This window comes from Lobosporangium transversale, assembly GCF_002105155.1.
Source record: "Lobosporangium transversale strain NRRL 3116 chromosome Unknown BCR41scaffold_18, whole genome shotgun sequence".
Lineage (NCBI taxonomy): Eukaryota > Fungi > Mortierellomycota > Mortierellomycetes > Mortierellales > Mortierellaceae > Lobosporangium > Lobosporangium transversale.
Window position 1 is genome coordinate 585592 of NW_019028996.1, and position 15299 is coordinate 600890.

General features: G+C 42.3%; 4 protein-coding genes across 4 annotated transcripts; 3 read left to right on the top strand and 1 right to left on the bottom strand.

The window, feature by feature from the left end:
- Nucleotides 1-223: 223 nt before the first annotated feature.
- BCR41DRAFT_61650 (WD40-repeat-containing domain protein) lies at nucleotides 224-2365 on the top strand. The gene is made up of 3 exons (XM_022030942.1): nucleotides 224-236; nucleotides 377-1031; nucleotides 1187-2365. Exons 2-3 carry the CDS (start codon nucleotides 561-563, stop codon nucleotides 2024-2026), a joined length of 1311 nt encoding a protein of 436 aa, XP_021881510.1. The 5' UTR covers nucleotides 224-236; nucleotides 377-560; the 3' UTR covers nucleotides 2027-2365.
- A 22-nt stretch (nucleotides 2366-2387) lies between these two features.
- BCR41DRAFT_353617 (mitochondrial DNA replication protein YHM2) lies at nucleotides 2388-4197 on the bottom strand. The gene is made up of 2 exons (XM_022024190.1): nucleotides 3748-4197; nucleotides 2388-3091 (listed from the first exon to the last, which is right to left on the bottom strand). The coding sequence occupies exons 1-2, from the start codon at nucleotides 3975-3977 to the stop codon at nucleotides 2395-2397; spliced, it is 927 nt and encodes a 308-aa protein (XP_021881511.1). The 5' UTR covers nucleotides 3978-4197; the 3' UTR covers nucleotides 2388-2394.
- Nucleotides 4198-5709: 1512 nt separating this feature from the next.
- On the top strand, nucleotides 5710-10272 carry BCR41DRAFT_370739 (raptor N-terminal caspase like domain-domain-containing protein; the record flags this gene model as incomplete). Its single annotated transcript, XM_022026554.1, has 6 exons — nucleotides 5710-8772; nucleotides 8869-8977; nucleotides 9101-9218; nucleotides 9325-9449; nucleotides 9589-9797; nucleotides 9934-10272. 6 exons carry the CDS (start codon nucleotides 5710-5712, stop codon nucleotides 10270-10272), a joined length of 3963 nt encoding a protein of 1320 aa, XP_021881512.1.
- Nucleotides 10273-10778: 506 nt separating this feature from the next.
- BCR41DRAFT_322686 (Oligosaccharyl transferase STT3 subunit-domain-containing protein) lies at nucleotides 10779-13595 on the top strand. The gene is made up of 4 exons (XM_022021481.1): nucleotides 10779-10859; nucleotides 10976-11170; nucleotides 11278-11730; nucleotides 11848-13595. Exons 2-4 carry the CDS (start codon nucleotides 11011-11013, stop codon nucleotides 13518-13520), a joined length of 2286 nt encoding a protein of 761 aa, XP_021881513.1. The 5' UTR covers nucleotides 10779-10859; nucleotides 10976-11010; the 3' UTR covers nucleotides 13521-13595.
- Nucleotides 13596-15299: the final 1704 nt, after the last annotated feature.

A 15299-nucleotide genomic window follows, 5' to 3' on the forward strand; every position in this document is an offset into this window, starting at 1 on the left:
AGCCTTTTTTACCCAGCCTAGCTTAGCCCGGTCCAGTTCAATCAGAAAACAAAAAATAATTAGATAATTTTAGTCATGATTTCAGCATTGCAGTGGGTCCGCAGGGGTGCTGCACAATCCAGACCAGATAAATATGATTTGGACGAAAAAGAACTTAAACGTATCAATGAGTTTGCAGCCCAGCATTTGGCAGCGGCCAAGGAAGATTTGGAAGCAGCTCAAGAAGCTGAAAAAAGGTAATTGAGTGGATTTTTTTTTTTTTTTTTTTTTTTTTTGTAACTATCTTAATTCACAATTAAAATAAAGTAAATATGAAGAAACCATGACCATACTTCTAACTGTTTTATTTTATTTTGTTTTTTATTTATTCCTATAGCGAGAATGGAATGGATGTGACAACCATCAAGGAGGCTCATCCTGAACTAGCAGAGTACAATTTGGATGACTATGATGAAGTGAAGCCTGAGGGACAAGGTAATAAATATGGATATTATGTATATATATTTGACTGTTAAGAATGGATCTAAAAATGGCTATATAATTTCATTCATCTTTTTTATATGTATTTTACAGAGGCAACGATTTTCAGTAACTTGAACGGACTAACGTATTATGCTTCAAATCGCGAGGATCCATATATCACGTTGAGGGATGAGGAAGATGAAGATGAGGAAGATATTTTGATTCAATCAACCGATAACTTGTTGTTAGCCGCCAAGACTGAGGACGATATTTCACATTTGGAAATCTATCTGTATGATGAATCCCAGGAAACAGGAGAAGGAGGTCACATGTATGTCCATCATGATATCATGCTCCCTGCTTTCCCTCTCTGCCTTGAATGGTTGGATTTCCGTGTTGGTCGTAAGAGTGCGGTCCAGGGGCCTGGAAACTATGTGGCCGTGGGAACTTTTGATCCCGAGATTGAGATTTGGGATCTGGACACAATTGATACTATGTATCCGGATGCCATCTTGGGCGCGCAGAACAGTGGCGATAAGAAGAAGAAGAAGAATGCCAAAAAGTCCAAGGTATTTTTTTTTTTTTTTTTTTTTTTTTTTTTTTTTTTTTTCTTTTCAAGATTCTTCGTTTGCTTATGTTCAACACACCAAATGTCTTTTATTTATTTATTTATTATTATTATTTTTTTTTTTTAAAAAAAAAAAAAAAAAAAAAAAAAAAAAAGAAACCAAACAAGGAATATCATACGGATGCAGTGATGGCTCTCGCTTGGAACAAACAGCATCGCAATATTTTGGCGTCAGCCTCTGCAGATACAACTGTTAAATTGTGGGATCTAACAACACAACAGTGTGCGCATTCGTTTACACATCACACGGATAAAGTTCAAGCTTTGGCTTGGAATCCTCTCGAGTCCACAGCGTTGATCACGGGTTCCTATGACAAAACCGTCGCAGTCTTTGATTCCAGAGCCCCTGACGCACGTGCCACATGGAGATTGAAAGCGGATGTAGAGTGCTTGCGTTGGGATCCTCATGATTCTCATTGCTACTATGTCTCAACAGATGATGGGATGGTCCAGTACTTTGATGCGCGCAACAGCGGTGCTCAACCGATCTTTAGACTTCATGCACATGATAAAGCGGTGTCAGCCATGGATGTGAACTCGACCGTTCAAGGATGTATCGTCACGGGATCAACCGAGGGTGTAGTCAAGGTTTGGGATGTGAAAGAGAACCGACCCTCGATGGTGACGAGTCGTAATGTCAAGAGTGATCTGGGCCAGGTCTTTTCGATCACGTTCTGTCCGGATGCACCATTCAATTTGGCAATGGCTGGATCGGCGGGCAAGGTCCAAATCTGGGATATTGCAACCAATGCTGGTGTTCGGAGAGCGTTCGAGGGTCGATCGATCATTGTTGCGAATGCAAACACAGAGGAGAAGATCGTGGCCATGGCTAGTGATGATGAACCAGAGTCGGAAGAAGAAATGGACGGTGCTGATATTGATATGAATGAAGTTGCAGAGAGTGATTATGAAGAGGAGAGTGGAGATGATGTTTAAAAAAAAAAAAAAAAAAAAAAAAAAAAGTAGCATAGAGAGCCATACATCTGCCAATAATCCTGACAGGGGACAAAAAGAAATTCATATTCATATTCATAATAGCATACAATATCATCATTCAAAGTTATTTTTTGTTTTCGCTTTATTACTTGCTTTCACAAAACAATAGAAAGGGTGGTGTAGATGTACAAGTTGACTCAGTTTGAGATAGAGGAAACAAAGTAAAGAGAAACAAGAGATAATTAAAGACTGATGGGACAGACAGAAAGGAGTAGAGAGATGGAGATTGAGAGAAAGGATTGTATTTTTTTTTTTTTTTTTTTTCTTTGGTATCTACATTCAAAAGACTTTTTTTTTTTTTTTTTTTTTTACTTGCCATATCGCTCGCTGACATATTTCTTCAATGCATCACCTCCAGCAACCATGCAGATGGTTTGCCACATACCCAAGCCGAATCGAGGGACAGAGCCACGGTAGAAACCCTTGAGACCGTTGGTCTGCCAAATCCAGCGTGCACAGTTGGCAATGTTCATCTTCTCTGGACGCCCTGCAGTCTTGAGCTGTGATTGCATCTCCACACGAATGACCTCAATGGGCTGGTTCCAGATGGAGAGACCACCTCCGATAGCTGATGCTGCAATCTTTTCCCAGGCATTCAAGGGTTTCGAATGATCTGTACCACGGATCTTGTGAATCGATTCCTCTGCAAGACGAGAAAGACCTAGACGCGAACCCCAGTTGGTACACTGTCTCAAAGCCACCGCATTAACTCCCTTGTTGATACCTCGAATTCCTTCACGCTTAAAGATGTCAGCAGCGACTGCGAAGGTTGATTGCTGAGCACCTGTGCCTACAGCCTTGTGACGTGTAATCTCGACAGTCTTCATAAAAGTACAGAAACCCATGGTGGTGTAAGCCTGTGCAAGACCGCCTCCCATACCTCCTAGTAGACCAGCTGCAAAGGGTGAAATGCCCGAGGTCAGAGCTAAATATTCGATCTCACTGGCTGCAAAGATGAGGACTGCACCTTTGGTGCTGGCTTCAATCCAGGCCCAAGGGATCAATCTAAAAAGAAAAAAAAAAAAAATCAATTTTCATGATGAGATTAGTCACACAAATAATAATTACACGCAGCAGTCCACACACGACACGATAGGATTGTGTATTTCATATGATAATTGTAAATGTCCTCATTGGTCTCAATTGCTAAACAAACAAAAAGGAAAGTTGTGGAGAAAGGGTTTACACACACATTCACTGAACAATGTAGAAAAGAAAAGGATATGTGGATGAATGGTACAAGTTGTACAAGATTGAGCAAGACAGTTTCAACGGAGGACAACGGAACTGTTGTCAACCTGCAGTCTCTTTGCTTTTTTCCTTCTTTTCCGTGCTTTTCAAAAAGATGATTGTAAAGATATAAAGAAAAAAGAGAGATTAAAGGGCAACAGCCATACACACTCACACACGCATACATTAGTGATAACGATAGTAACCACTGCAGTTCGCGTTACAAGAGTGAAAGAAAAGAGACGCTAAAAATGTTGTTCCTGAATAACTCTTTTTTTTTTTTTTTTTTTTTTTTTGCACATGGTGAATGGTGATGAAGCAAAACAAATGCCATTGCCTTTTTTTTTTTGTCATCCTTATACGTGCATTCCTAAAAATTGTTAAATAAATATATATATATATAAAAAAAAAAAAAAAAAAAAAAAAGTTACCCTTGATAAAAACCCATGATGCCACCGCGTTGATAGATCTTCTTGAAAGCAGTGGCCATGTTATCCTGACGATTGGCAGCCAAATGGGTTTTGATGACCTCGAAAGGCTGACCCAGGGTAGTAACCTCGAACATGTTCATGACAGCACCCACACCGAGGTTAGCAAAGTTAACCTTTTTCTTGGCAACAGGGCCGCCCTGAACGGTTGTAGGAGCGACGGTGACACCCATGATGACTGTTATCTTTTTATGAACAAGAAGGGGCGAAGAGTGAAAGAGAAGGAGATGAAGAAGAGTGAAAGAGAAAGAAGAAAGAGAGAAGGAGGAAAAGGATCAAAAAAAATAAAAAATTAAAAAAAGTGTCCGTGTGATAAGACTTACATGTACATGTACATGTGTTTTTTTGACTCTTCTCGGAATGTACTAAGGCAAGAATCCTGTTAGTGGCCAATTGCTCATTATCTATAGCAAATAATAGTAATAAAAAAAAAAAGACATTACAAGATGCTGGGGAACAACGTCTGGAACTTGTACTCTTATTTTGCTTTGCCCACCAAAGCAAACCAACAAAAAAGACTCCGTTATATGATTCGTACTTGCCTGTCTAGCGGCTTTTTTTTTTTTTTTTTTTTTTTTTTTTTTTCATTCTACCCACCAGAATTTTATCTTTTTGGGGCATCATAAAGTCAAGTTAGAAAGAGATACAATTTACATGCACCAAATATATACCCTTCTTTTAGCTTTTAGACACTAAAACATACATGTTTATACTATTCTTTGCGTATTTTCTTTCTTTCTAGTCCTACTTCTTTCATCTGGCGACTGAAAGAAGAAAAAAAATGAGCTGATGATTTGTTTTTTTCTCACTTGCATCGGATGATTAAAAGGTGAAAGAGACCTTTGGTCATGTAAAAACCATTAACTCCCAGCTAAGGAAATCCTCATATTAACATGACAATCCTCACTCACTTCAACCGTCTTCTGTAGGTTGTAGGTACTTGTGTAGGAGAGTAAGATCATTGGGTTGGTATCAGTGTGTAAAATCAACTCTCAAGTGTGTCCACAAATACAGAAGAGACACAGACCCATCAGAAGCATATTTGTGTACGCGTGTTTTTTTTTTTTTTTTTTTTTTCCTTTATTGTTTTCTTACGCGTGTTTTCTTTTTTACAGCTTTGCTTCCTTTCCCCATCATTCACCATCTCATTTCTTAAATATTCAATCAATTGTGCCGCAGCAGGTACGATTACTTGAATCTTCTATTAGTCACATATATCACGTGGTATGAAATGCATTATGCTCTTTTTGTCTGTCCTTTTTTGTCCGTGTCCGCATTACCAGACCCGCGTGGAAATAATCTATCATCGCATCGAATACTTCACACACACATACACACTTCAAAATTATAACAACGAGCGCATGACTTGACTTGCCACACGCATCCCTAAATTCATTACTTGCATTGGCATCAATTATTACATTCTCTTCCCTCTCCTCCTTTCCTTCCCCTTCCTCTCTCTCTCTCTCTCTCTTTTCCTCTCTTCCTCTCACCCTCGCTCTCTTTCTCTTTCTCCCTTTCCATTATTCATTGTCACATTTCATTACTCTCTCCTCCTCTTTCTTATTCTTTGGATTCTACTACATTAAAAAAAAAGGACCTTCAGAGAGAGACGGACAGGTAAAGGATACTACCATCATATTCTGTTGGTAAAGACATGTATAATCAAGCCATTATTTCCAAACATGCTTCGTAAATAAAGATATACATAGGTGTTTACTGGACAAACTAATGCTTCTCTGTTATCACTGTTTGGTTTTTATTTACAAGCTCAAGCCAAATCAAATCTATCTTTATCCTGGTATTATCGGCATTATTAAACAAAGAGAGAAACAGGATAGCCACAGCGAACAATAAAAACATACGCACGTACACGTATACACAGTTACGCGTTGATAGCTCAGGATGCGACCTAGACAGGCTGACAACGAGAACAACGAAGATGCAAAAAGTACCAACAGCACCCTGGTTAATGCTGGCATGAATTCTGCAAACGAACAGGATGATGATGCGGAGCCCACGCAGGACTCGCACACCAATGGCTTTAGACATCAAGGCGGGCCCGCAGATGCGGACAGTGAAGAGGATGAATGGCACACGTACCGACATGGCTTTGATCTTGACTTTGACGAGCACGGTCTCCCACCGGAGCACGTCTACTACATGTTTTACACTGATAAGCGTCATGAGGTCACTACTGGACACAATGCAGAGATCACGCTTCGTGAGTGGGAGCCCCTGCAGGATTGGCGCATGCGGGAAAAGCTAAAGACTATCTCTGTCGCTCTAGTCCTTTGTCTCAACATCGGCATCGACCCTCCAGATGTTGTTAAAACAAACCCATGTGCCAAACTGGAGGCTTGGATCGATCCTTTTGTACTTCCTGTACCGAAATCATTAGAAAATATCGGCAAAGCATTACAGGCACAGTATGAAGTCTGGCAGCCTCGTGCTCGATACAAAGCGGCATTAGATCCATCGATGGAAGACACCAAAAAGCTTTGTTGCGTGCTGCGACGCAATGCAAAGGAAGAACGCATTCTGTTTCATTATAATGGGCATGGAGTACCCAAACCCACGTCCAGCGGCGAGATTTGGGTCTTCAATAAGAATTATACCCAATATATACCCGTCTCTCTGATGGATCTTCAGAGTTGGCTCGGATCACCTTGTATCTACGTGTACGATTGCTCTGCTGCTGGAAACATCCTCCTGTCCTTCAACCGTTTCGCAGAAAAACGCGATCTCGAAGCTGCTAAGCAGGCAGCCTCACAACCTCCAGGAACCATTCCTTCACCGCCTCTCAGGGACTGCATTCAACTGGCTGCCTGCGGACCTGATGACACGTTGCCCATGAACCCTGATCTACCTGCAGATATCTTTACAGCATGTTTAACAACGCCTATTGAAATTGCATTGCGTTGGTTTGTGTTGCAACATCCTCTCTTGCACAATGTGACCGTCGAAATGGTCACGCGGATCCCTGGAAAACTCAATGATCGCCGTACACCATTGGGCGAGCTCAATTGGATTTTCACATCCATCACGGACACCATTGCCTGGAATGTCCTCTCCCGAGACTTGTTCAAGACTTTGTTCAGACAGGATCTCATGGTTGCAGCACTGTTCCGAAACTTCTTGCTGGCTGATCGTATTATGCGATCACAAAAGTGCACGCCCATGTCTTCACCAGCACTTCCACCCACTCATCAACACCCTATGTGGGATTCATGGGACCTAGCTTTGGATATGTGTCTCGCACAGTTGCCAGGATTGCTTCAAGGAGAAGGAGCTGGATCACCCTTGGATTATCAGCCCAGTATGTTCTTCACTGAGCAATTGATGGCATTTGAAGTCTGGCTGAGCCATGGTAGCCCATCCCATGAAGCGCCCGAGCAATTGGCGATTGTCCTCCAAGTATTGCTCAGTCAAGTTCACCGTCTCCGCGCACTTCTCTTGTTGAGTCAGTTCTTAGATCTTGGACCATGGGCTGTGAACCATGCTTTGGCCGTGGGCATTTCACCCTATGTGCTCAAACTTCTTCAAAGTCCTGCAGCAGATCTAAAACCAGTGTTGGTCTTTATCTGGGCGAGATTGTTGGCAGTGGACCGGTCTTTCCAGAATGATCTGCTCAAGGACAATGGCTTTGTATATTTTGTCGGTATTTTGGGCGTCAATGCAGGCATGCCGCCGCTTCGAAACGTATCTGAACACCGAGCCATGTGTGCCTTCATTTTAGCAACTTTCTGCAGAGACTTCTCTCAAGGACAACAAGCATGTTTGAAGCAGCAAGTGATCCAATACTGCCTCACGCATGTTGCCGATAGCGACCATCTTCTGCGTCAATGGGCGTGTCTTTGCATCGGTCAGCTTTGGAAAAACTACAATGAAGCAAAGTCGGTTGGTTTACAATTGGGCGCGCACGATCGATTGACACAAATCTTGACCGATCCGGTACCAGAAGTTCGAGCAGCTGCGATGTGGTCATTGGGCACATTCATTAGTAATTTAGATCAGAACGAGCAAGTGATTCAGCTTCAAAATAACCTTGCCATGCGCTCTCTCGTAGCTACTACGGACGCTTCCCCAATTGTTCGCAAAGAGTTAGTCATCTTTCTATCCTCTCTAGTCCTAGACCATTCAGACAGCTTTGTTCAGGTGGCATCGGAACTTTTGGCTGCAGAGCAGCAGCAGGTTCCTACAGGTAAACTTGACTCAAAATCCAAGTTTGCGGAGGAACGCGCGGACAAGATGGGTCCTCAGGCTGTTTATTCTGTGATTTGGAAAGCGTTGCTCTGTCTCTCAGTTGATTCTAATCGAGGAGTAGCCGTGGCAGCATGCAAACTCGTGGACTATATTAACTATCAACTACTCTCCGGACCTGTTGCACAGACATTGACACCCATGCTACAGCAGCACGCACTTCGCAGCCAAGCACTATCATCATCTTCTACAAACCCGCTTCAATCATCATCGCCCCAGGCAACCCCTGACCGTACCAGTTCCAGCGCTACTCTCAGTCATCGAACAGCTGCCAAGATGGCTAATACACTGAAGCGATCAGCCTCATTGGCAGTGACGCTGAAAAACTACATCCCAGGCTATTCTAGTCAATCTAGTGCAGTAGAAGCACCCAGGGTAGGATTAGGTGGCTTGTCGGGTACCAGTGGGTCCAAATCATCACAAGATGGGGCTCATTTGTCTTCTGCAGACTCGAGACAAACAAATGGTGGCGCTAATGGGACGAATCGGTCGACTCGGAGCACCGCATCGCGTCCTCGATCTGTGCATGGTGACGTGGGATATGTGCAGGCACAAGCGTCACCATCCTATACTCCGGTCAACCAAGGGACTGGCGCTGCAGTCGCTAATGGAGCACTGGATCCAGATCATCCAGAGGCAAAACCACAATTGGAGTCTGTGTTCTACGACTGGTGTTGCGAATACTTTTTGGAGCCTCAGATGAAGGTAAATATTTCCAATACGTGATCTATCCTTTTTTTTTTATTATACAGCTTACTCAATTTTTTTTTTTTCTGTAAAAAACGACGGCTTTGACTGTAGGGAGTTGAGGGCGATGAACCCGGAAGTATTAATTACAACGAGCGACTCTGGCGTCGTGTAAGAAATGAGAAGATTATATATGAGTGCCACCCACTACGTGAGCAAGCAGGTAAAGAAATTATATATGTTTCAATTAGTCTGATAAAAAAAAAAAAAAAAAAAAAAAAAATGATGGACTCTGTGAAAGCCAGGAATTAAGAACTGATAAGTATGGTTAAAATCTATACAATAGGTTTGAGTAAATGGGACACTAACATCCAGTCTATGAACAATGAGTCGGCAGCAATGCATCTAGTCATGCACTCTTATGAGCCGCATGTAGTGATTGCAGACGATAAGAGGAATATCAGGTAATGAGTTAGCTTTAATAGAGCAATAAGGAGAACGTTGTACAATGACGTGTCTGATTCACTCCTTATTCCTCTTTACTTCTTACCTTTATTGCCTTATTTATAGCGTGTGGAATTGGAGAGAAGGCCAGCTACTAAATCGATTCTCCAATTCGAACCCGAGAGGTACATCCATTACAAGTGTCAAATATATTAATGAGGACGACATTGCCATGCTTTTGGTCGCATCAGGTAATTTTTTTTCTTCTTCCTGATAACGTCCATCTGTATATCTGGAGAGTACCGTTCATCCTTGTAGCTTTTTGGATAATTAAAGCAATACAACAACTTTTGATAAAAATTTCTTTCCTTGTGATCTTACTTCGTATAGGCGAAGGTGTTGTCAGGCTGTACCGCAAGTATGACGAACCAAATCAGACTGATATTGTGACATCATGGCGTGTCCTCACCGATATGCTGCCAAGTAGCAAGAGTACTGGGACAATCACGGATTGGCAGCAAGGGCGCGGCGCATTACTGGTTGGAGGAGATGCAAGAGTAATCCGAGTGTGGGATGCTGCTCGAGAGCTGTGTATTAGTGTAGGTTTGAATGACAGAGAAGCTTTCTTCCTTTTTTTGTTTTTTTTTTGTTTTTTTTTCTTTTGAAGAGTATTTCAGTCTATTTTATTTTATTAACCGAATGAGCGTTACTGGGACCAATCAATCACTACTATAGGATATCCCCACAAGATCTGGAGCTCCGGTGACAAGCATTACAAGTGACCAGGTATCGGGAAATATCTTTGTAGTCGGTTTTGGAGATGGTGCAGTAAGAGTGTATGATCGGCGACAGCCTCAACATGAAGCATTGGTGATGACGTGGAAGAAGCATAAATCATGGATCCAGAATGTGCGTATGCAGCGCGGCGGTTTTCGGGAGCTGGTCTCTGGCAGTGTCGATGGAACAGTCAAGGTTTGGGATGTCCGTCATCAAGAGTCTTTACAAACCATTGTGGCGCGAGACCCTATTTCTGCGCTCGATCTTCACCACCATGCTCCTGTCCTAGCCTGGTAAAGCTCCTCTTTTTTTTTGTTTACTTTTACATGATTATTCTCTCTTACTGAAGCCTCCTTTCATCCTTTTTTTTTTTTGTTTTTTTCCTTACAGTGGATCGCCGACACAATACATCAAAGTGTGGAATGTCAATGGCGAGGGACTTTCGACAGTTCGGTCTTATTCAGGTCTATTTGGTCAGAGGCAAGCCAAAGTGACCAGCCTAGGGTTCCATCCTCACGAATATTTGTTCGGTGTGGGTGGAGACGATGGCTGGATCTCAATCTTAGGTTGGTCAGGTAGTCATGGGACGATACAACATTCAGCATCGTTACAACAACAGGCACCACAGCTGGTCGCGCATTAGCATTGTCATGTCAATATGATATAATAAACTGTGTTTGATAGTGTAAAATACGCGTCCAAAGAATGGCGCATTTTGATTCGCAGACACAGAAATTTACGTGGGCCGTTTTTTTTGGGAGGAAAAAAAGAGAAGAGGATGTAACATGGACATGCATCCATCTCTCTCTTCTTCTTTCCTCTGTAACTGTTTGCTTTGCTTGATTGGTCTCTTATCAGCATCAGTGTCCTTACGACGTTCACCTGTGAGTTGAAAAGAGGAACGAAAAGAAAACGCGTTCTAGGGTACCATCATATCCTCTAAAAAAAGACCATTTCTTCCTCATCTAACGAACATCGTTGATGACCTCAATTTATTTAGAGACTTGTAACAAGGAGATAAAGATCAATCACATCATGTCAGCAGAGACTACCAGCACGATAGCAAAGGTGCTCAAACCTACCATTCTGATTCTAATAGCCATTGTCGCCATTTCTAGTCGACTCTTCTCCATCATCCGATTCGAATCTGTTATTCATGAGTTTGATCCTTGGTTCAACTACCGCACTACCCAACGTAAAGCTACTAAACATAGCAGATTATCGCACACTACGCCAATAGGTTGATTGACAAGGATACTGACTCGAAAATGTGGTGATATTCTGATAACTTTTTCATAATAGATCTCGTCAAAAATGGCTTTTACGAATTCTGGAATTGGTTTGATGAAAAGTCATGGTACCCTCTTGGACGCGTTGTCGGAGGAACTGTCTACCCGGGTATCATGGTCACCAGTGCTCTGATCCACAATATCCTCCACTTCTTCAATTTCCCGGTCGACATCCGTAATATCTGTGTCTTCTTGGCCCCCATGTTCTCGGGTCTGACCGCGTTCTCGGCCTACTTGTTGACAAAGGAATTAAAAGATTCTTCCGCAGGTCTTCTCGCAGCCGCCTTTTTAGGCGTTGCCCCTGGATACATCTCTCGTTCTGTTGCTGGGTCATACGATAACGAGGGTATTGCTATCTTCTTGCTCGTCTTCACATTCTATCTCTGGATCAAGGCTGTCAAGACCGGTAGCGCTTTCTTTGGCCTTTTGACCGCTCTCTTTTACTTTTACATGGTCTCCGCTTGGGGTAAGTCCGTTCTTTTTTGATATTCCTTGTTTCTGCAAATGACATCAAATATTGGGTCAACTTGACTAAACTTTTTTTTTTTTTTTTTTTTTTTTTTTTTTTTCCTCTCTCTTGCAGGTGGATACGTATTCATCACCAACCTAGTACCTCTCCATGCATTCACTCTTGTCTTGATGGGTCGCTTCTCCAACCGCCTCTATGTTTCTTATTCAACATTTTACGCTGTTGGCACACTTTTGTCGATGCAAATTCCTTTTGTTGGATTCCAGCCCACACGCACCAGTGAACACATGGCAGCCTTGGGTGTCTTTGGATTGTTACAACTCCGCGGCTTTGCAGAGCTTATCCGTGGTTTGGTCACCCCTAAACAATTCAGGACCCTCTTAAAGACTGGAATCGCCATTGTTACAGTCGTTTCTTTGACTATCTTGACGTTGCTTAGCATGAGTGGCGTTGTGGCCCCCTTCACAGGTCGTTTCTATTCACTTTGGGATACCGGCTACGCAAAAGTTCACATCCCCATCATTGCTTCCGTCTCTGAACATCAACCCACTGCATGGACTTCGTTTTTCTTTGATCTTCAAATGCTCATCTTCTTGTTCCCGGCTGGTGTCTATCTTTGCTTTAAGGAACTCAAGGACGAACATGTTTTTATCATTCTTTACTCTGTTTTTGCATCTTACTTTGCAGGAGTCATGGTCCGTCTGATGTTGACACTCACTCCTGTGGTCTGTGTCTCAGCCGCCATTGCCTATTCAACCTTGTTGGATACCTATCTTGAAAAATCGGAGCATGTGTTAGCAACCACACTTCAGGGCGGTGCTTCCACTTCGGCTGCTTCCGCTAGTGCTATCGAGAGCACCTCTGCTTCCAAAAAGCACGGCACAAAGTCAACAAACAAGGATACATCTGAGACTAAACCCCATTCCGCCGCTGCCTCTTCTCGTAATAACAACGCCAGTGAAAAGCCGAAGCGATTCCCAATCTTCAGTTGGGATTCAAGGATGATGGTTATTTTGCAGCTCACCTGGTTCCTGTTCATGTTTGCATGGCACTGCACCTATGTTACCTCTGGATCCTACTCTTCACCCTCGATTGTCCTGGCGACTCGTGGCCACGATGGTTCACAAGTTATTATTGATGACTTCCGTGAGGCTTACTATTGGCTTCGGAAGAACACAGGTGAAAATACAAAGGTGATGTCATGGTGGGATTACGGCTACCAGATGGCGGGTATGGCCAACATCACCACGTTAGTCGACAACAATACATGGAATAACACCCATATTGCTACGGTCGGCAAAGCGATGGCTACCTCTGAAGACGTCGCCTATAAGGTCCTTCGCCAACACGACGTTGACTATGTGTTGGTGATATTTGGAGGCGTCCTTGGATACTCTGGAGACGATATCAATAAGTTTTTGTGGATGATTCGTATTGGAGAGGGAGTGTACCCAAACGAGGTCAAGGAGCAGAGTTTCTTCACGCCAAGGGGTGAATACAAGGTTGATCATGAAGCCACCCCGGCGATGAAGAATTCATTGATGTATAAAATGTCCTACTATCGCTTCTCGGAACTTCACGGAGGAAATGCTGTCGACCATGTCCGTAGCGCACGTATGCCTGCCGAGGGTCCTACACTCAGTGTATTGGAAGAGGCCTACACAACCGAGCACTGGCTCGTCCGAATCTACAAAGTCAAGGACCTTGACAACATTGGTCGTGATTTGAAAGATGCAACTGCATTCGATAATGGCAAAGCCCGAAAGTCGTCTTTGAAGAGAAAGTAAAAAAAATGAACAAAGACATGGTACAATTATAAAATAAATGAAAAAATAAATAAATAAAAAAGCTTACACCGCGGTATGTAAAAATGTAAGGATAGTAAAGGAGAGAACTTTAATAGACACAGGCATGTAAATTATCGATGGAGATGAATGATGATAACTGTACAAGTGACAAGTGATAGGCTCGCTTGCAACTAACGATGCCATCTTAACAATGCTTGGACTAGAAGCGGTCTGAGTTTTTCTCAGAATCATCAAGGCTGCATTGCACTGGAATTGGGATTCGAATCTCCTGCAGATAATAGGATGGACGTCGCCATTTCTTTGTTATGTGGCGTGCATTGTGTCGATTGCTAATGCCTGCAAGGGTCTTTGTTCTTATATCCTTTGTTACATGATAATATATACAATCATTGATAATGAAAAGTGGTTGAAATTAAAGCAGTATTAAATGAGATGACTTACTTGTGTAATGGTCAAAGGGCCAAGTGTTTGCAATAGCCGTTCCAATTGGAGGTTGTCTCTTGGTAACCTAAACACTCCAACACTTTTATAAATTGTAGACTGCATCTATTACAGCATTTAAAAAAATGAGCCTTAAAAGCACAACATGTCGAGTGGACTAATTTCAATTGGCTCTTACTAAACCTTAATCCAAGTAAGCATTTCTGTCACCTGCTTTCACAGGCGTCGACTCTTGAATAAATGTCTGCATGTGGGTACATCCACACTGCCATTCTCACACAGCCCCTCCATTTCTTCACCCCTTACTCTCCCTTGGAATCCAAATCTCAAAAAAAAAAAAAAAAAAAAGAAGCTGTTACCACTCTGATGGTGCTCAATTGACCGAATCTGCCCTGATTTTTTTTTTTTTTTTTTTTTTTTTAGTATATATCTATAGACGGAAATGATCAAAGCAAATTAAAAATGGGCTTTTGTACTTTCTTTCGTTTTGAAACACACTTCAATTTAATGTATACGCCCTCTGCTCTTCTTCCTCTTCTTCTTCCTCTTCCTCTTCCTATTTCTCTCTTTCTTCTCTCTTTTCCCTTTCTCTTGGCTACGCTTCTCCTTCCCTTTACCCTTGGACAAATAACTAACGCTTTCCTGTTTTGCGCCCACCAAAGCCCTCTCTGCCTTTCCCGCGGATCGTTATACCCACAAAAAAAAAACACAGCCCACATTACGCTCTTAAACCTCGTTGGTGGTTAACATCATAGCACCACACATCGGATCACCACAAAAGGTAGTGCTTTTTGTTCTTTTTTGTATTTCAGCAATGCTTTCCTATGCCGGGCGCACTGTAAACTGATGTGCCATGGCATGCCGAGACCCTTTTCGAATGTTGCTCCTATATTCTGATTCATAAAAGCCAGCAACACTAAAACAGAGGGAGGATATGTAAAATAAATAAATAAACAAGATCTGAAAAGAGAAAGGATTGTTCTCGCTCCTTTTTTTTTTTTTTTTATTCAGCCTAAGTTTGCATTTCGACCTGGTTTTTGGTTCAACTCGACGTGACTTGAGCGAGTTCTAAGCAAAAAGTTCAACGAATAGGCATACCCAGCTTTATTATGTTATTCTGACCTTGCCACTTGTTTAATCTGAGCACACAATATGATCCAAATGGTCTAGATGGGTGGTGTCATTCGTCCCTTTCCTGTTAAAGATGACATCCTCCAATAAATGGAAATCGGCAGTGCAGATGGACAGGGGTAATTAACGGACGTTTGGACGTCCAGACCTTTTTTTTTTTTTTTTTTTTTTTTTTTTCAATAAAAG

Coding starts and splice junctions, on each gene's coding strand:
- BCR41DRAFT_61650 (XM_022030942.1), top strand. CDS start 561: ATGTATTTTACAGAGGCAACGATTTTCAGTAACTTGAACGGACTAACG. Junction 1,032..1,186: donor AGAATGCCAAAAAGTCCAAG/GTATTTTTTTTT, acceptor AAAAAAAAAAAG/AAACCAAACAAGGAATATCA.
- BCR41DRAFT_353617 (XM_022024190.1), bottom strand. CDS start 3,977: ATGGGTGTCACCGTCGCTCCTACAACCGTTCAGGGCGGCCCTGTTGCC. Junction 3,092..3,747: donor ATCATGGGTTTTTATCAAGG/GTAACTTTTTTT, acceptor TTTTCTTTTTAG/ATTGATCCCTTGGGCCTGGA.
- BCR41DRAFT_322686 (XM_022021481.1), top strand. CDS start 11,011: ATGTCAGCAGAGACTACCAGCACGATAGCAAAGGTGCTCAAACCTACC. Junction 11,171..11,277: donor CAACTACCGCACTACCCAAC/GTAAAGCTACTA, acceptor TTTTCATAATAG/ATCTCGTCAAAAATGGCTTT. Junction 11,731..11,847: donor TTACATGGTCTCCGCTTGGG/GTAAGTCCGTTC, acceptor TCTCTCTTGCAG/GTGGATACGTATTCATCACC.